This window comes from Strigops habroptila, chromosome 3 (genome assembly GCF_004027225.2).
Source record: "Strigops habroptila isolate Jane chromosome 3, bStrHab1.2.pri, whole genome shotgun sequence".
Taxonomy (NCBI): domain Eukaryota; kingdom Metazoa; phylum Chordata; class Aves; order Psittaciformes; family Psittacidae; genus Strigops; species Strigops habroptila.
In genome coordinates, this window is record NC_044279.2 from 70,472,188 (window position 1) to 70,492,466 (window position 20,279).

A 20,279-nucleotide genomic window follows, 5' to 3' on the forward strand; every position below is an offset into this window, starting at 1 on the left:
AATAAAAATTACAAAAACCACAAGCAATTTTAAATGGCAGGACCAGACCAAATGTACCTCATCATTTGCACACTGTTGTGACCATCTAGGGGTCTTCAGCGATTCTTAAATATGCCTGATTCTGACCCACTGGTTGAATACATGAAGAAATCCCAAAGCCTGCTACTAAAGAAGTCTGAGAACTTTTGTTCTGTGTCTTGGGCAAAGGAGGAAAATGGTTTTCAAAGTAGATTCTGCCAGTTGTTTGATGTGCTGATAAAAATTTAAGACACTTTTTATTGCTTTACCTCATTTAGTATTAAAATATGAGCCATCCACTGGTACATGGATTGGACTAGATGTCCTTACTGGTTCTTTCTACTTTGCTTACAGACACTTCCCTAAAGGCAAAGCGACAAGCTTCCTAGGCAAACCGAAATGAGACCTGCATACAAACAAGGCTTCTGACTCATGAATGATTAAGATGAAGAATACCGTGGAAGCAGCGGAGAAAAACAACTGAGCCATTTTCCCAAAAGAAAATAAAACTATGAATGATGTTTCTGGCCTTACCGCCAACCCAACTGCTTTCTTACAGAAAGCTTGCGACAGTACAGAGGTACTGAAAACATATGTGATAATATAGTGTATCAAGGGTAATGATCCTCTCCTGCCTTTTTGGTATGACCCTTCTCAAATTAACCAAAACTACTGTGGGAAACTTCTTCAATCGAAATCTGTGTTACATATTACCACAGCACAGATAAAAAAGGTACCAGGGGGTGAAGTTCATCAAAGGGTACCACTTGTTGCTGACCTCAATTCTGACACTCAATCTGCAGTGACGAGACAAGTGGAAGTTACTATTGATTTGTTCTGACTGCTTTGGAAGTGCAACCGGTTCCACTTCTCTCATCTTTCACATCATTAATTATCTTGAAAGGGAGCACGGTGTACAGACAAGGCTTGTTACGGAGAAAACTGTATGACTGAACAAGAGGTGACAGTACAAGAACATGACTACAGTACTACAGAATTAGCACAAGCAGATTATTTTGCCTCCAATAATGCCTCTGAAGGTATAGTCAGTAATAAGCATCTCTGACACACAGACTGGTTCTCTTCAGTTGTAAAAAGGAGAAGTAGGATTTGTAACCCTTTAGTAGCTTTTCCATTCTTTTTACTGACTACATCCTTTGTGAAAATCCTGGTTCACATTTTTTAATTTACAGTCTTGGGCAGGAAAGAAGTCAGACTACTTAATTTCTCACCATCCTAATGCAGTCCTCCAAGACTGTGGCCAACACGCTCACCCATGCAGTCTCATGCAGATCCACTAATTAAAGTTCTAGTCCTGCAACAGGGTCTCACAACGGCAACAGAAGGGCCCTGGCAGAAGATGAAGCAGCATGGACAGGCTCTAGCAAATGATAGTTCCAGCATGAGGTATAATGGATGGTACAGTTCAGCTGTCAAATCAGTTCAGCAGAAGCTCTCCAAAGAAAAGTTCAGCCCTCTGCAGAAAGCAAGGTCAGTGATTCAACACTTAATACATTTCATCTTATTCAGTTCTAGCCAAAGCCTTGAAATGAAGTGATAAAGAAAAGTTCCTTTCAGCCTCAGTGCCCACATTTCAGAATGATGTATCTATCTAATGCAGTATCATATACCTAGGAGAACAAATAAAACACTATGGGATTCTTGACTTCAACTATCATTTGACTTTTTCCGGGTTTTTGTTTTGTTTTGTTTTTTTTTAAACTGGAAGGCTCTGAAACTGTGTTTCCACATGCTATTAAGGATTGTAGGTGTTCCATAGACTCTCAGATTCATCTAGGCTCAGAATACTCAAGCTCCTCCCAGCAGAGCTTCCCCTTTTACCTTCTGTCGCTGCTGAATGTTGCTCATCGTGTCTGGCTGAAACTCCAGTTTGTCTGTTCGACAAAGTTTCCAGTATAAAATAATAACAATTAGAAGCACCACAGCAACTGGGACTGCCACACCAACAATAATCCATAGGTTGCTATTCTGTGACTCTGAGGTGGACTCCTTCAGCTTCTCCACAGCTGTGAAGTTAAAAGGAAGACAGCAATATTACATGGTTATATATTTTAAACTGAGGACACTTCAAGGTTGTGTATTTTTATGTGCTTGTAAATGCTAGTTAAGAAATTTATCAGAAACCAGCTGCACATTACAGGAAATGTCATACCACCTATAAGTTAACGTATGTCATGCTCAGGAAGCATGGGGCAGGTAATCGATTGTCCTGGTCTATCTTCTGAAGGCTTGTGCTTAAAATACTAGTGAAAATAGACTTCTGCCCCAACATCCTGTAACCCAAAACTGAGCTGACATAGTGAAATGGGTCCAGAAAAATGACTTGCCACTAACAAAGGTGAGAAGGATTTTCCAATACTATTGCCTGTTTCCTGCTTTAAGTGGTATTATCAGCTGCCTCTTCAGTTCTACATTATATATTTTGTGACCTTTCCCATTAATAATCACAGTCAATTTGAAATCAGTAAGACCCTCCTCCCCAAGGTGTATAGTTCCACATTTTTTATTACTTGTTTTCCTTCCTCTGTTTTGCTGTCAGTGTGTGAGATCCTTTAGACAAAACTACTAGGAAGCGTAATCAAACCAGTCATGCTTGTAAAAAGTGAACTGGAAGAATTGACAAAGCTTCCATTTGCTCTATTTTTCATAGTGGTTATATGTGGGACTAAACACAACAGCAGTAATGCACTACTAGTCAAAGTGATGCACTTTCTTAAAATGATGTCTTGAAGTTAAAAGGGATATTTCTGTGCAATCTTATTTTTAGATATCATTTTAATAATAGCCATTCTAATGGTGTACCTAGAGATAAAAGGAATATATCGTAATTCCTATATTTTATACATCTGACTGCTCATTTATGACATTCCATTTTCTGTTATAAAAATAACTTCTTTTTTGATCTAGTTTCTTCCAGTAAGAAGAAACATTGAAAAGATTTCTATGATGTTATGCCTCTTAGAAGAGTTTTCTAATGACACGTCAAAGATAAGTTTCAACATGCAGAATAAGCTATAAACACTTCATAGTTTGTTAAACACTGTTTTTGTAAAGGGAATTTATTCTTGCAACTTTTTGCATTTCTGTCTAACCAATATCACAGCCCATTAGCAGATATTAAGCAGATGCATATGAGCTACTAACCCATTTTTAAACCGCTGTTTTAATGAGGGACAAAATTTTAAAACACATCCAGATGGTGCAATTATTACTATTTTCTTCCCTTTCTTTCTGCAGAGAATTTAAAAAAAATCAGACATGTTTGTTCTATTGGCAAAATACCCTGTGGTACAATGTAACTGATGCCTCCATATTGCATAGAAAACCGAAAAGATAATTAAGCATTCATATCAATGAGGGATTCTGAAGATCATATACATGTCCATTACTGTTTTAAAATACTTCCAAATTTCTTTCCTAATCATAACATGGAATCTTGAGTAGGTCTTCTGTCTTTCTTCCTGAATAAAGTAACTATATGACTTTATATGACCTGTTGTATTTATTCTGATGTGTATCTAGTAAATAAACATTACTTTTATATTATCTTTATTGAAAGATCACATTACTTATATATTACTGATGGACAAACAAATAAAAATAAGGTCAATCATACTCAATGGAGGAAATAAACTGCTTCTTTTTGCTTACACACTTCAAAATGCCTCAAATAGCATTAGCTTACATCTTTCACTCACATAAACAATAATTCAGACAAAAAAAGTAGTGACTTGTGTTAAACATCACTGCTATTACTCAGCTACAGGAAACACCCATTTCACACTGACACCCTCCTATTCCACAATCATGGGGTTTGTGCAAGCTCCTTGGAAAGGTAAGTTCTAAAGAAATACTGGCCTAGTAGAAAGAGATGAAAATGGCAAGAAGCTATCTAGTTAGCACATTATTTTTCTAGCACAAGCACTGAAGTAAATGCAGTGAGGTTTGCACTTAAGGACCCTGTTGCAATTCCAAGCTCAGCAGTCATCAAGAAACAAAGCAACACCACATAGCTCACTGCAAGAGTGCTAAAAATTACTCCCCTCGGAGTGTCAAAATTGCAGCGTCCCAATAACAAAACACTGCGACAGTGGGCTCTGACAAGTGCCATAATTTCCAAAGCTCATGTCACCCTTCCAGTTTCTCTTTGCTTGTGTCACAGTGTGGATTTGAAAGGGCTTACGCTGTGCAACGGTGCCTTCAATGCGGTATCCAAGGATGATTGCTGCCCGCTGGATGTCAACTCTGTTCATCAGGTCCGAGCACTTCAGAGCACTGAGTCTCTCTCCATCTTGGTCCTCCACAAAATAGATCAGCTCCACAGGGTTATCAACACCAACTAACCGCGACACGTTCACAATCTGAAAAGAAATTGGAAAGCTTCTACATTTTAAGTTGTATTTATTTTGGGCTCCCACAAATTTGGCCTTTCAGCTCTCTCCCTCTTCTCTTTACAGGGCCTGGACCTTGAGGACACTTGCCTAAAAATAGACATTTGGAACAAACAGCTTTGCCAAGATTGAATCAATATCTGTCTTAATTCTCACTGTGTGCAACCCCTAGTGCATAAAAAGGATTCTACCTTGTATTATGAGGTAGAAATACAATTGCTGTTAAAGAAAATCCTTCTAGCTGTGACACCAAAGAATATGATATTATGCTAACCACATAACTGCTATGAACTGGTACAGTTTGGATACTGTCAATATGCAGAGAAGTCTGAAAGGAAGATGTACCATGTGCAGTGCTCCAAAATACTGTATGCAGCAAAAGCAACATACACAAAGGCTAGTTCTGTCATCTGAGAAGAGCTTAAGTCAATGTTGGGCAAGCATAGATACACAAAGCTAATATTCAGTACTAATAATTTTCTTCTAAACTAAAATTCAGGATATTTTCACCTAATACTCATAGAAATGATTCTGAGTAGATGCCTTCCAGGGGAAAACAACATTGCCGGAATAATATATTGGTGTCTAATTACAGAAGCTCTATTCAAGTGCTCCAGGGCCCTGGGAAATTTACAGAAATTTGCATTTGGTAACTGAAAGGAAAATTTCCAGGGAAGCAATCCTTGTATAATAAATTTTTTTGATAATTCCTGATGTCTCCATTTTTTTTCCCGTTTCATGACAATGTACAGATCCAGTACTGAAGAGAACTGCTTTCACTCTGAAGATGCCAACACCATGCCACCCTGGAAGCCTCTATGGCCTTTAGCATTTGTCAAGCGGTAGGAGCTACTGAAGAGATGAATGTGATTGCACTTCCCCCTTCTCTAAATACCTACTACTTTGACTTTGCTTTGTTATTCATAACACACACCTCTTTGTTCCAGGTTTTCCAAATGTTAATCAGCTATACATACAAATATTCTGTTAGCTTCAAATACCACTGTTGCTCTTCCTCAACGAAAGCATCTGCACAGTCACCTTCATCCTCCAAACAACTCTCCCTGGCATCCACCTTTCTTCAGGAAGGAATGTATTTGATGCTGTGGGAAGTAATTCTTCTTACCTACTTCTAAGGATGTTAATAATCAAAAGAATGCTTGCTATGAGGAAGCCCTGTAGATAACCACCAGACATCTACATTGCATGTAAGAATCACGTAACATTTTCAAATTCCTGTAAAATTAGATCTTATACATAACTCTCCTCTGTTTAACCATTTACATGTAATGGTGAGCTCAATCTAGAATTAGGCCAAACAAATAGTAGGAGATATTCTACCATGTAAAACAGAGTCTGAAGAGCTCTGAAAGGAACTGCCACAAATAGAGCAATATACTTTGCTTCCTTCAGAATTATCCTTTAATATGAAATACATATTTAACAAATTAGGATCTCAAACACTGCCCACAGGCTTAAAGTGAACACACAAATGTTTGCATCTCTGAGGCTTACAAAAGCAAAGCTCTATATTATTTTCTTTCCTAGTTTCCACCAAAACAATCATGTTGAAGGAAAGCAGAGCAATGTTCTAGCTCAACAGGGATGATGTTCTGGTCTTTGGGGACATCAACTCAACATGTCCTAAAAAAGCATTTCCCAGGGGTGGTAACAGCAAGGTATGTAATAAAAAAAAGGAAAAAAAAAAAGAAGTCTTCTAGGCCAAACCAACTGAAAGCAAAGAGTAATGTTCAACGTCAGTCACATTTGATGTAAGAAACAGAATACCTACAAACATAGCAGAAAAATGTGCAGATCCCTGAAACACAGCAAGACCTGCTAGCAGGACCCATTAACCAATGCTGCTTCTCATCCTGAATGCTATCAGCTAAGGGGCAACGATCTCTATTTGAAGGTATAACAAGAGAGTATCAATACATAAGGTTTCCACATACATATTCAGCAGCTGTAAGGATGAAACTGGTTTCACAGAACCCAGGCACATCATTACTTCGCAAATGTTAACAGCTTCGTATTTCTGCTTCAGCTGGGCTGCCTTTACCACACCCTGGCCTCAGTGCACAGAGCAGCAGGGCGTACAGACTGGTATCTTCCTAAGCAGCACTTAACTAACATTGACAGCGAGGGAGCTGAAAGGCCACATGGGACTGAAAGTCAATGGGTTTTTCCCTTAATTTTATGAAACCTTTCTGTGTATAGCAAAGCTACAGAATCAGAGACAGAAGATTCTTAAATCATCATACATTTTATGGCATAGTGGAGAATCATCATACATTTTATGGCATAGTGGAGTATCCTGGAAGTACTGTAATTTTATGTGTGTTATACACAGTGTAACAGTCAGAAGCTGGCTGAATGGGTTAAAAAGAAACTTCTCCATAGCTGCCTTTTGAAAGGGCAGAGGAGTAGGAGGACAGATTTCAGTGCAAGCTGCACAACTAAAACAATACAACTTTTAGCACATAATTCAAAACACTGCATGGCTCCCTATGCTGAGGAACAGGAATGTGTGAGAATAGTCGGAGTTGATAGAAAAAGTAGCTGGAAGTATTTTGGCACAGTATAGAGAACGTGGGAATGAACATGAATAAATTCAGTGCAAGGTGGAGGTGCAGGCTGGTGTTGATGAACTAAGCTCACTTAGTTTAAGGTTTTATCTGAAATAATTTGTTCTAATACTCAGTATTTCACGACTGCCCACAGCATGCTGAGAGAAGCTGCAGACAAAATTTCCAATCCAAGGGGAGATGGTTATGGATTTCTATTCTGGGAAAGCTGATGGCTGAGCAGGGTATTCTTGAGGTGACGATGAGACAACTAGATGTGCATACAAACACAACTGTGACAATAGTGGTACTTCAGTTTTCATGTCTGTCATACTGATTCACTGAACTTTTTTAACTAACCTCTGAGTTTGCTGCAACACAGAAAATGGCACACTGGATCTCAACTGGTTTTAAGTCTGTATAAATTTTAAGTCTGTATAAAATTGAGGTACACAGCCACTGTGCTCATTTTTTATTTTTCCAGTTTCTGTATACTACGTTTTGTGCCATTTTGCTCCAAATTATAGCCTTTGTGCAGCTTTGCACTGGTTATGTCTCGTATTTTACAGAGGTGTCTCTATCCTTGAGAGTGCTAAGAATGCAAAAAGGGGTAGAAATGGTATTTTGAAGGCAGCCAGCAAAGCAGCCCATGTGTAAAGCAGCATTTAAAGCATTTTACATTTATACTTTGGCAGTGAGGGATGACATAGGAAGGAGATACAAGAATTTCGCTATATGGCAGGCAGAAAAAAAGAAAAGACTAATTTAACTTCTATGTACATAAATGATACCATCTCTGTTGATACCAGATGCGCATTTAACCTCCATGGAGTAAAGGCTTAACTGTGTTCAGGTGTCAGTAAATTTAATTTAAAAAGTGTTTTCAAGAGAAAACCATAGGTCAGTGAACAGAGTTGCATGAAAACCAAACCTAGTTCATAATTTAAAGTGGGGAAATCCAGGTGGCCGGCAAGCTCGCAAGGTGTTTGCAGAGTGTCAGTCAGCCAGCAGGATGCCCCAGTCAGCAACCCCATCAGGATAAGGAATCCCTAGGTGAACCAGCTCTGGGTTTCGAAGGCATGAGTGTTAAATAGAAACAAGCAAGCGCATGCACACCATCTCCAAAATGCACATATATGAGGTTTATTTTCCTTTTTTCACTCTGTTCATCCCCTAGGGAAAAAATAATCAAAAAATATTCTGCTTTCTGCCTTATTAAAACTAGGATTTTAGTGTCCAGGCAATCAAATGAAGCTGTATTGTGGTCTGAACGGTTCAGCAGAAAATATGACATAAAGCATATGTGAAACAGGCATCACACATAACCTGCCCGGGGTCAGAGAAAGCTCTCACAGGAACCTGGATAGGGCAGCACTTGCTGTTGTAGGCCAAACACTTACCTGCTGTGGCAGACCCGCCTCGTGCTAAGCCAGGGAGACTGGTACATGAACTGAGAGGGCCAGGGTACTGAAAGCAACACTAAGGAAATTTCCTCTGCTGACTTGCAGAGGTTGGGCTAGCCAAAAAACTGGCTTGCCAAACCAGAGGTAGGCTGTGGGCAACTTGATGGAGGGGCCGGTCATTGAAGGAGTGAAATGCCTCTGAGGAAAAGGTGAAGCAGCAGCAGTCCCCAAAGGCTCTATTTAAAAACCTAATCTCTCAGCAAGACTGGGCCTTTACTCAGATTACACACTCAGGAGAGCTGTCAGCTGAAAACCAAGAGAATGAACCTCTGCCTTAATGAAATCTCAATGAAGTCATTATATCTCCTCATAGCTACTACCTTCCTCACACACATTACAATTACAGTGTCACCTAATGTGCTCTTTAAATCAGAACATCGTTCTTTTCGTCACTTAGTAGGATCACCTTTCTGCTTTCTGTTAGGTTCAAAAGAAAAAGCATGCTGATACGAAGAAAAATTATTTTTGTGTTAGCTCCTACTGGATTTTTTAAATTACAATTAAGCCATTTAATTCCTAAAAAAAAAACAAACAACCAAAAAAAACGAATGACAATTGAGATACTGTAGTAAACTATTGACAAAATATAGCATAGGGCTTAGCTTCTGCAGGTGCAATGAAAACCATGTTAAACGTGCCTTCAAATTTGCAGCAACAGCAGATACCTACTAAAAATATATATGACTTGCTCTGTGAAATAGTAATATCAACATCACAAAAAAAAAAAAAAATCAGTGGAACTATCTCATGTATAACTGTCAGGTGTGAGGCTTCAGAGGGTTTTTTGTACATAATGGTTATAGGCTTTTTTCCTTTTTTTGATTTTTTTTTTTAATCATGGAGTGCCACCTGTTAACAGCACAGATAGGCAAACAGGAGGAGAAAGCATGCTATTTGGGCACCACAGATAGTCCAAAGCTCTTATGCAAAGTATCTAGGTTTAAAGAGTAAATTTTAACATTTTTAGATCCTAACACGTCTTTAGAAATGAAATGTAAACCTCACAAGGTATCGCTTCTATTTCCTCAGTACGTGAGAGGAAACTAATATGCCTGCAGTAACATTCACAAATAATTGCTTCACCTGCTGACCCACAATCCTGATTTTTCACAGAGCTTAGAAATGTCATATTTCAATACACTATAAATATCTTTCACCTCAGGAAAAACACCAGTCTATAGGGGCTGAACACAAGTAAAACGTATGTCTAGTCTTTTGTGGATATATACCTGCCCTGTTAATAAAAGTATCCAACACTTATTTTCACTTCATCGTGGCCTACTATTGTAACAGTCACTGGTTTGTGTGAAAGAAAAAATATATGGGAAAATCTGAATGTAAAGCACCAAGAACCTTAATAGCTCTCCCTGAAGATACAAACAGATGCGTATGTACACCACACTTCAAAAATAGCTTATAAACTTGGATATGAGGAACAGAATTAGCAGCAGTAAAACGAAAAGGTTTATTGCAAACGACTATGGACCAGATCCTCAACTGACAGGGGAGCATCCTTGGAAGAAATAGTCCTCCACTCAGTAGCCCACTACCTGGTGCATCACTCCCACTGCACACAATAGCTTCTAAGGCTGTCACACCTACCACACACCTGAAGATCCCCCCAAAGCAAGCTATCAAGAAACAATAGGACCTGATGGTACCTATTCTTGTGCAGAAAGCAGGACAACTACCACAGACACCTAGCAGCAAAGTATGTCCTTCAGCCTTCCTTTTTCTGCATCTTCTTTATTACGGTGCTAACCCTATCTACCAGCACAGGCTGTGAGCACCTGAAGAAGCCTTGGTTATGTGGGATAGTATGATGTGTTGACCTTAACAAAGAGGATCCCCCACTGACCAAATACAGCAGTTTGCAGATTCTTTGGACTAATTAAGGGGCATGAATGAGCAGCACTGCTGTTAGGAACATGAGCTGCAGAGCAGTAAGTAATACAAACTCATAAGGACAACGCTGTATTTTCGCTTTCTGAAATACTGTTCTTTAGGCAGAAAGGACCTGGTTGTAATTTTATCCATGCAAAAATAAATTACCTGAGCTTTATTATGTAAAATCATAAAATCATAAAACTCTAATCTACACATACACAGGAAAGCTTTAAACTAGATGTGTTGGGGGAGGGGAGCATTGATCCATCCCAACACTCCTGGTCAGTTGCCAGCACCTGTAATAAGTGCTTGGAGCAATGTAGAGATGTTCCAGCTGCCCCAGCCATTGAGTCGGCTTCATTTGGAGCTCGGCTAAGGTGCCTCTATACAAACGCCCGTAGTATGGGAAACAAACAAGAGGAATTAGAGATGTGTGCAAGGCTACGGGAATATGATGTCATTGGTATCACAGAAACATGGTGGGATGGCTCCTATGACTGGAATGTCAGAATGGAAGGTTACAGGCTGTTTAGAAAAGACAGGCCAGGCAGACGGGGAGGGGGCGTTGCTATCTATGTCAGTGATAGGCTAGAGAGTATGGAACTCTGTCTGGGGACGGGTGATGAGGTAAGAGAGTGTTTGTGGGCAAGGATCGAAGGGAAAACAGCAATGGGGGACATTACGGTGGGGATCTGTTACAGGCCACCTGATCAAGAGGACTCTGGATGAAGCGCTCTACAGACAGATAGGAGCAGCCTCACGCTCGCAGGCCCTGGTCCTCATGAGGGACTTCAACCATCCTGACATCTCTTGGAGGGACGGTACGGCCCGGCACAAGCAATCCAGGAGGTTCCTCGATTGTGTGGAAGACAACTTCCTCTTTCAAGCAATAGAGGAGCTGACAAGGAGAGGTGCCATGCTGGACCTCGTGCTCACCAACAGGGAGGGACTGGTTGGAAATGTAACGCTCCAGGGCAGCCTTGGCTCTAGTGATCACGAGATGGTTGAGTTTGAGATCCTCAGGACGGTGAGAAGAGCGTGCAGCAAGCTCACTGCCCTGGACTTCAAGAAAGCAGACTTTGGCCTCTTCAGGAACCTCCTTAGTAAGGTTTCATGGGATACAGTCCTAGAGGGCAGGGGGGCCCAAGACTGCTGGTCGGTATTCAAGGATCACCTGCTACATGCTCAAGAGTGTTGCATCCCAACTAGAAGAAAGTGCAGCAGGAGGGCCAGGAGACCTCCATGGATGGACAAGGAGCTGCTGAGGAAACTTAGAGGAAAAAAGAAGCTTATAGAAGGTGGAAGGGAGGACAGGCGGCCTGGGAAGAATATAGGAGCATTGCCCGAGAAGCTAGGGACCAGGTTAGGAAAGCTAAGGCCCAGCTAGAATTAAGTTTGGCAAGGGATGTAAAAGATAACAGGAAAGGATTCCATAGATACGTAGCAAATAAAAGACAGACTAGGGACAATGTAGGCCCTCTCCAGAAGCTATCAGGAGAACTGGCTACCATGGATTTGGAGAAGGCTGAGGTTCTTAATGACTTCTTTGCCTCAGTCTTCACCAGCAAATGCTCTGACCACACAACCCAAGTCTTGGAAAGCAAATGCAGGGACTGTGAGAATGAAGACCTTAGGCCCACTGTAGGAGAGGATCAGGTTCGAGACCATCTTAAGGACCTGAACGTGCACAAGTCCATGGGACCTGATGAAATCCATCCACGGGTCCTGAAGGAGCTGGCGAATGAAGTTGCTAAACCACTGTCCATCATATTTGAAAAATCCTGGCAGTCAGGTGAAGTTCCCGATGACTGGAAGAAGGGTAATATAACCCCCATTTTCAAGAAGGGGAAGGTGGAAGACCCGGGGAACTACAGACCAGTCAGTCTCACCTCTGTGCCTGGCAAAATCTTGGAACAGTTTCTCCTGGAAAACATGCTAAGGCACATGAAAAACAACGAGGTGGTTGGTGACAGCCAACATGGCTTCACTAAGGGGAAATCCTGTCTGACCAATTTGGTGGCCTTCTATGATGGAGCCACGGAACTGATGGACAGCAGCAGAGCAGTTGACGTCATCTACCTGGACTTGTGCAAAGCGTTCGACACTGTACCGCATGACATCCTTGTCTCTAAATTGGAGAGACATCAATTTGATAGATGGACCACCCGGTGGATAAAAAACTGGCTCGATGGCCGCACGCAAAGAGTTGTGGTAAATGGCTCGATGTCCAGTTGGAAACCTGTAACAAGTGGTGTCCCTCAGGGATCAGTGTTGGGACCTGTCCTGTTCAACATCTTTGTCGGCGACATGGACAGTGGGATTGATGTGCCCTCAGCAAGTTTGCCGACGACACCAAGCTGTGTGGTTCGGTTGATACGCTGGAGGGAAGGGATGCCATCCAGAGGGACCTTGACACACTTGTGAGGTGGGCCAATGCCAACCTTAGGAAGTTTAACCAAGCCAAGTGTAAGGTCCTACACCTGGGTTGGGGCAATCCCAGGCACTGTTACAGGTTGGGCAGAGAAGAGATTCAGAGCAGCCCTGCAAAGAAGGACTTGGGGGTGCTGGTTGACGAGAAGCTTAACATGAGCCGGCTTCAGTGTGCGCTTGCAGCACAGAAACCAACCGTATCCTGGGCTGCATCAAAAGAAGCGTGACCAGCAGGTCAAAGGAGGTGATCCTGCCCCTCTACTCTGCTCTTGTGAGACCTCACTTGGAGTACTGTGTACAGTTCTGGTGTCCTCAACATAAAAAGGACATGGAGCTGTTGGAGCGAGTCCAGAGGAGGGTCACGAGGATGATAAGAGGTCTGGAGCACCTCCCGCATGAAGACAGGCTGAGAGAGTTGGGGCTGTTCAGCCTGGAGAAGAGAAGGCTGCGTGGAGACCTCATAGCAGCCTTCCAGTATCTGAAGGGGGTCTACAAGGATGCTGGGGAGGGACTCTTCCTTAGGGACTGTAGTGGTAGGACAAGGGGTAATGGGTTCAAACTTAAACGGGGGAAGTTTAGATTAGATAGAAGGAAGAAGTTCTTTACAGTGAGGGTGGTGAAGCACTGGAATGGGTTGCCCAGGGAGGTTGTGGATGCTCCATCCCTGGCGGTGTTCAAGGCCAGGTTGGACAGAGCCTTGAACCACGTGGTTTAGGGCAAGGTGTCCCTGCCCATGGCAGGGGGGTTTGAACTAGATGATCTTAAGGTCCTTTCCAACCCTTACAATTCTATGATTCTATGATTTCACAGGTTGTGGTATCTTTGCTAGCAACATAAGGAATATTTGTTTATTTTATATGCAAAGGGAGGATAGGGGCATAAAGAACAAAGTGCAACAGAGGTGTTGGGAATAGAAGATCTTAGACATCTACTTACAGCAATTAAAAGCTGCACAAAAGAAAAATAAAATAAAATCTCTATTACTGAAACAGATGTTTCTGAGATGGGAAAACAAAAGTAAGAAAATCCCAACATCTGGAAATTTAAGTGGTAGCAAAAGCTGTAGGATTAAATTAAATAAGGATAATAGGTCTGTACTACTAGAAGGACATATGTGAGATAAACCAACTGTCGACGAATTAGCTGGAAAATTAATTTTTAAGAAGATGAGCCATTAAAAAGTATTTTGGCTTTCAGTTTGTTGAACTGACTAGAAAGAACACATGTGAGAATTTAAATATTCAAGCCTCCCTCGACATTATGTGAATAATTCCACCTGTGACAAAACTATAAAACAGCACTGGAATCCAGATAGCAGAAGTTGCCATGTGTGCATAATTTGATGAGATTAATCATTCATACTTGAAAGCCATTCCTGTGACCAGGAGTACTGTGACAAATAGGGAATTAAGGGGTAGTATATACTACTATACTGCTGCATATGATTGTATTTCATATTTCTACACCAACACCAAAACACTATAGAGAGCTGGGAAGTAGCTGTTCCAGCATAGGACTTTCTTTTGACTCCGATGATCATCCTGTCTCCTTTTGCTAGGCATCTCATGTAAGTCAGACAAGACAGCAAGTTTTTAAAATAGGATGTTGGTAAAATAACTTTCAGTATTGTTTTTAAGAAGTCATCAACATTTTTTAAAATACCCAGTTGTTTCCACTTGTTTATGTTTAGCTTAAAAGACAACAAGTCTCCAAAAGAAATGTATTTTAGGTGCAAAACATAAGCATCATCAACCAGTTAAATATGAGACATATGCTGTTGAGTTTTCTTTCTCCATTCAAAACCTGGACAATATTAACTTATTCAATAATTTATTACCCTTTATTTCTTCCTCTGACTTTAAGCTCTTAATACCTGAACAACGTTGCTGCCTGCAAAACTGGCTCGTCTCCATATCCGCCCTCTGACCAAAGCCTCGTTTAACAGGTGAGCTAGTTTCCGTTCCATCTCAGCCCGAAACACTTCCTCCTGAATTCGCTGGTCGACGACACCCAAGAGAACTACATTGCAGAGAAAGTAACCCAAGAACACAAATGAATTAGTAAAACTTTTCAGTGTCTTTTCTGCACCTTCAGTTACAAGCTTTGAGTCACCCTGTGACAGCTCACAGACAACTCAAGAGCAGCTGCATTCATACGGGAATACTGCCCAGTTCAGCCAGAGGTTACACGTTGGAAAGGAAGACACTGGGTGGGGAAAGGTTAAAATAAATAAATAAATAACTTAGGGCAGAGGGCATTTTTGGAATCTCAACCAGGCTACAGAGAGACTCCGGATACTGAAGAAAGTTTCAATTCTAAAAAACCCCATAAACTTAGGAGCATTCAATGAGTTATTTAGAAACAAATCAGAGATAAAATTCAGTTGCTACAACTACTTTCAGTCAAAATGTGTTTGGAAGTGATAGAGGTGGAGATGAACAGGGAAAGAGGTCAGAATCATGGAGAAAAAGTAGAACAGCAGCATGTGAATGAAGCTGTGTATACCAAGTGCACCTTCCCCAGATAAAGTTCAACAAGATGCCAATTATAGCACAAAAAACCTGGTTAGGAGCCCTGCCCACGTTGCTTCCCAACCCCAGGTACTCCGGGTCACTGGGGCAGCTAACACTAAGAGGAACAACACATAGGAAACATGAAAAAAGAATGGACCTTTACTAGCAAGATGGCATGAAGTAAAAGAAAAGTAGAGTGAATGGAACGATAGTCATTCAAATGACCTAATTAAACAACCCTAAGGGATAGTAATCCAACTCACCACTGACTGCAGTAAAATAATTCAGTTTTCATTCCTGCACTTCACTAAAATGCTTTATATTTTTTAAAGTCCCTTTTTCAGTAAGTGTTTTAATTTTTATTTTTTAAGTGTGGTGCTTAATAAATGCCATCCAATTAAGATTAAATATATATTATTTTTTAAAATAAAATAAAAATGTTAAAACCACTTTTTCCATTTAAAAATTTTCACTGCGTATGTCAGGAAAAGGAAATATTTTCATTATTTCTTACAGAGATCAACAGCATCTGTCTTCTAAATTCAACCACAGCCTAAGTATCTCAGGTTTAAATAGCAAAGTAAATAGACAGTTGCCTAAGGCTATTATATACAGCAAGACAACGACCATTCTTGCCTGTGTATTAAATTTCAGTATCAATGAATTATACTTAATAGCATGAACTGTATTCTACAACCAAGAGGGACAGCTATAGAGAACACTGCACATCCCAACATTTTATGACTCTTGGGATACATGCACATATATCTGGGTAATCTAATATTAAAAACCTTTATGAGAATAAATGTGTCATTTTCCTATGTCATGATTCATTACCCTTAGAATACAGTATAGAGATTGAAAGGACTGACCTAGCCAAAGTCTACTAGCTCTTCCCAGGCTGCCTGCAAGAACTGGGATTACAAAAAATTCCTCCACAGCACAAAAGGTTCTGCAATTGGCTTTCACTATCGTACAGTCAGGAAGTTTAGAAAAAACACAAAGGGACATGATTTCTGAGCTGGAAGAAGCCTCTCCTAACTGCAGCATCTAAGGGAACTTCCATCAACAATGGACAAAGCAAACCAAAGGCTGAGCAGAAGAGAGTGGGGATATGACCAAAAAAGCAAACATCATAAGGAAGGGTGACATTGGATGTGGAATACATAGATGCAGCTTCTCTCATGTTACTGAACATAATCTGAAAATCTTAATTTTTCTTCTCTAAAATAAACTGTGTGGGCTTCAGGAATGAAGTTGCAACTTGGTTTCCTGTGAAAAGTAAACTGGGTCACTAGTGAGAGGAGACAAGGATACCTGAAAAAAAGTAAGCCTGCACAACTGGTGAACTACAGGTGATAAAGTTGTGGGAAGACAAAAGTCTATCCAGTGGGAGTAGGAAGTTTGGTAGGCACAGGATGGCTGCCTTTCAGGCTTTCTGCTTAAAAGAAGCAGGCAAGACTTATAGCATGCAGGCAACCTTAACAGCTTTTGAGCGTCTATATGTGACAGTTCAACCAGATCTGTGAATTATAGAATAAAACATCCACAAGACTTGGGCAGGAGGGATGATTCAGAAAAGGTCAATGCAATGTGATGAAACAAATATGCTCAGAATGTATTTATTTTCATTCTGGATTATTCCTGACATATTTTGGGAGAAAGTGCCACACAAATAAAGTTTCATTTTTCATTTAAAATAAAAACCTAAAAAATCAATGTGGCATATTGACAACACACAGAGTAGGTACTTTATGCCTGACAGTGTAAGTTATCTCACTAAGAATGAACTGCTTGATAGACAAAAACTTTGTGTGCATTATCAAGGAATTGCAGTAGTTCACTAAAGACCCAGCAATTACATTTCCCAGATATTCCAGGTCACCAGGCCTTTGGTTTTAGAATTTATTCAGCTCAGGCACATTATTACCTCATAAAAATGTATCAGCCTAAGCTATTGATATTTATGTAGGCTAGTTACAAAAATAACTGCACTCTTACTCACAGAGGCTCCACGTACCTGTTCTCACCCAGGAAGATTTCATCAGTTGAGACACATTAAGCTTGGGATAATGAAAGGCTGAGGGAAAAACAGAATGGAGGAAAAACATCCGTAAGAACAGTATTCTCAACAACATACACCAAAAAAGTAACAACTTCATAATTTATACTGTCAGTAAGCATCTTATTTACGCAGATGTATTACTACTCCTGAGGCCACGCAGGCACAATGGTAAGGAAAGCGCTCCGAATATACACTCCCCAGTTCAGTTCTGAACAAAAAGAAGCTAACTGAAGCAGTCAGATTTATTATGTCAAAGATTTCAAGCTGCTGTACCGAGGTCATTGCTCTTAGAAATTTAAAAGCTCACTCTCTGAATTGTGACTCTTACCGAGCTAGCTAAAGGATCAGAATTTTGCTCAAAGGGCAATGAGGCAACTCGTGAGTGTCTCAGAATGAAAATAAGACCTTCTCTGAGGCAGAAACTACACGGAACCACTAAACATAAAGCAGAAAATATAGCTCATTGTGTTCCAGACACGTGCAGGGGGAAGTATTTAAAAACAAAATCACAAATAAATGCATGTAGAAACACTGCTGTAGACAAATCTTACGGCTTTTCTGTTTGGCTTGCTGGCTCCAAGCTTTCTTCATTTCTCAATTTTTCTTAAAAAGCTCTGCTCCAGAGTGAAATCCTTGTCCCAGTGAAGTAAATAAAGTCTATTTCAACTGACTTCAGTAGGGATAAGATTTTTCCCAAGGTTTCCACTGGAGAGCAGTAAAGACATGTTGGGAAACAAGTGAAGAGGGGGGCTGGGCCAATCGTTTCCTCAAGGGAAGTCTTAAACTTCACTATGGCAATAAGGAAAAGGAATGGTCTTAACCTTTTTAAAATATTTAATCCAGATGCAGTTTGCTAAGCATTATGCAAAGGTTAATTTTTAAACCATTTCATGGACAGAAAGAATGTGGCACATAACAATTAAATGACCTGGTCCATGCTAAAACAATTTACAGTTAAGATATCTTCAATTGTAAAATAGTTTGCCACTGTTGCATATTTAATTACGTAGTAATTCATAGAGTAGCTGACCTCTGTCGGTGTACCTAAAAAGAGATTCTTTTGCCCCTTGAAACAAATTTTTTTTTTTTGTTAAGGTAAGAGTAATAGAATCACTAGTTACGTGGTACCTTTTATTTTCATAGATTTATAAACAGGTCATATGGAAAAAACACATAAATTTGGTTATTCTGCCTTTATTTCAATAATAGCACCACTAGCTTCAAGCCTACCAGCTGGGAGGTAGCTTGCAACTTACTGTTCAGCAGGGTATCAGAATATGGTCATTTATTCTGAACAGGAAACATGGTCCTTCTATACACTGACCAGGATGCACCAAATCTCCAAAACTCTCAGACATACAAAAAACACCCCATAGACCACTGAAAAAAACATATCTATTTTTGGCACCCTGCTATACGATTCATCTGATTGTAGCTTTCAAATCCATTTAATCTGGTCATGCAATTGTTTTCTTCAATTTAGAAATACAACCTGAACAAAAAAGCATAAACGAAACTGCATCTGTTGTTTTTCCAAAGCATGGAAAGAGCAAGATAAGAAAATCAAAAACCTTCCAATGGCCATAAAGCTTTGAACTGCTAGCAGTTGTTTTTTTCTTCTTTTAAACCATGTTTTGCCTCAATACTTAATGTGCTCTTCACACTTTTCCTAATTAGTACTTGAAAATGATTTAATTCATGCAAATTGCTGGATGACTATTCACTTAAACTTTTCATGGAATTAATGAAATTTAAAAATAAAACAACTTGAGCAGAAAATCTTGAAATTGAAAAGGAAGATGTGCTGTGTTCGTTGGCAACTAAGGCTGGGGTTTAAAACATGAGAAGGAAGGCATGAAATGATGGATGCTTCTGCAACTGAGACCATGCTCACGAGTCAGAAAACCCAGGCTCTAACTCTTACTCTGCAGGTCACTCAAGTGTCTCACCGACTCACATGTGGCCAGATCCTGAGCTCAGTTGGAGTCTCAGCACTGCAGCAAGGTCATATTTGCAAGACTCCTAATGCCTCCAGAACTAACGATTAAAACCAGCGCAGACTGATTGTTATTCTGAGAGGGATGCTGGATAGACAAAATGCAATTATTAGTTAGATTGCAGCTGGTCTGCTAATGACTATAGATGCATTAATGAAGTAGATGCTAGCATCATTAGAAGACGCTAACATGCAGCCCTGAAGCACCACACTGCGTAACAGCATTGATTCAATGCTGACTGAAAAGACAGAGGGTCACCTAGTCACCCAGAAACCTCCTGACAGCAGTCTGACTGGGACAACACAGCCTTTGCCAGATGCTCCAAGGATGTCTCTGACTCCCTCATACAGAGATGTGTGGGACCATGCAGGACAAAACTGGCACCACCTTGATCATTCTCATTTCTGATAAATGGAGGAACAGTAATAGAAAGCATGGAGGGAATGCAATATCTGGAATGAGAAGGGATCAACTGAAAAATAAGATTCCATGAAAATATCAGGGTGTGGGCAATAGTAATGCACTGTATCTGTTGAAAGTCATCCAAAATCCACTCAGAAAAAGATTGCCAAATATTTCTGCAGTCTTTGGACCATCTCATATGATTTTATATCATCCTATTGGCCTTGCAACATCTCTAAGATATCTAAAATAGATGCCACCCATCAAAGTGCTACTTATGGCACTGAAAAAATAGCAAGGCTCAAGGCAATTCACTCTTATTTAAAGTCATAACAAAAACCAAGAGATTTATTCAGGGTGAGTTCGTGAAGGTCAACATTCCTTGTTTAGTCTTTGCCTGTCCTCAGAGAAATCTTCCAGACAAAGAAATACCAAATACATTCTTTCCTATTGTTTTTAATGGACTAGCACCCAAAACCTGTGATTAGACTCGGTTTTCTTTCTGCCGATATGTAGTTCATGACC

At 40.3% G+C, this 20,279-nt stretch overlaps 1 protein-coding gene across 3 annotated transcripts in view; it reads right to left on the bottom strand.

Moving 5' to 3' along the window:
- The window catches only part of KIAA1549 (KIAA1549 ortholog), a 152,667-nt gene that overhangs the window by 45,486 nt on the left and 86,902 nt on the right, over positions 1 to 20,279 (bottom strand). For all 3 annotated transcript variants that reach the window (XM_030478697.1, XM_030478695.1, XM_030478696.1), the window contains exons 7-10: positions 17,311 to 17,370; positions 14,651 to 14,796; positions 4,223 to 4,400; positions 1,861 to 2,045 (exon numbers count right to left, since the gene is read on the bottom strand). In XM_030478697.1, coding sequence (XP_030334557.1) covers positions 1,861 to 2,045; positions 4,223 to 4,400; positions 14,651 to 14,796; positions 17,311 to 17,370 — 569 coding nt within the window. The remainder of the gene's footprint in view (positions 1 to 1,860; positions 2,046 to 4,222; positions 4,401 to 14,650; positions 14,797 to 17,310; positions 17,371 to 20,279) is intronic.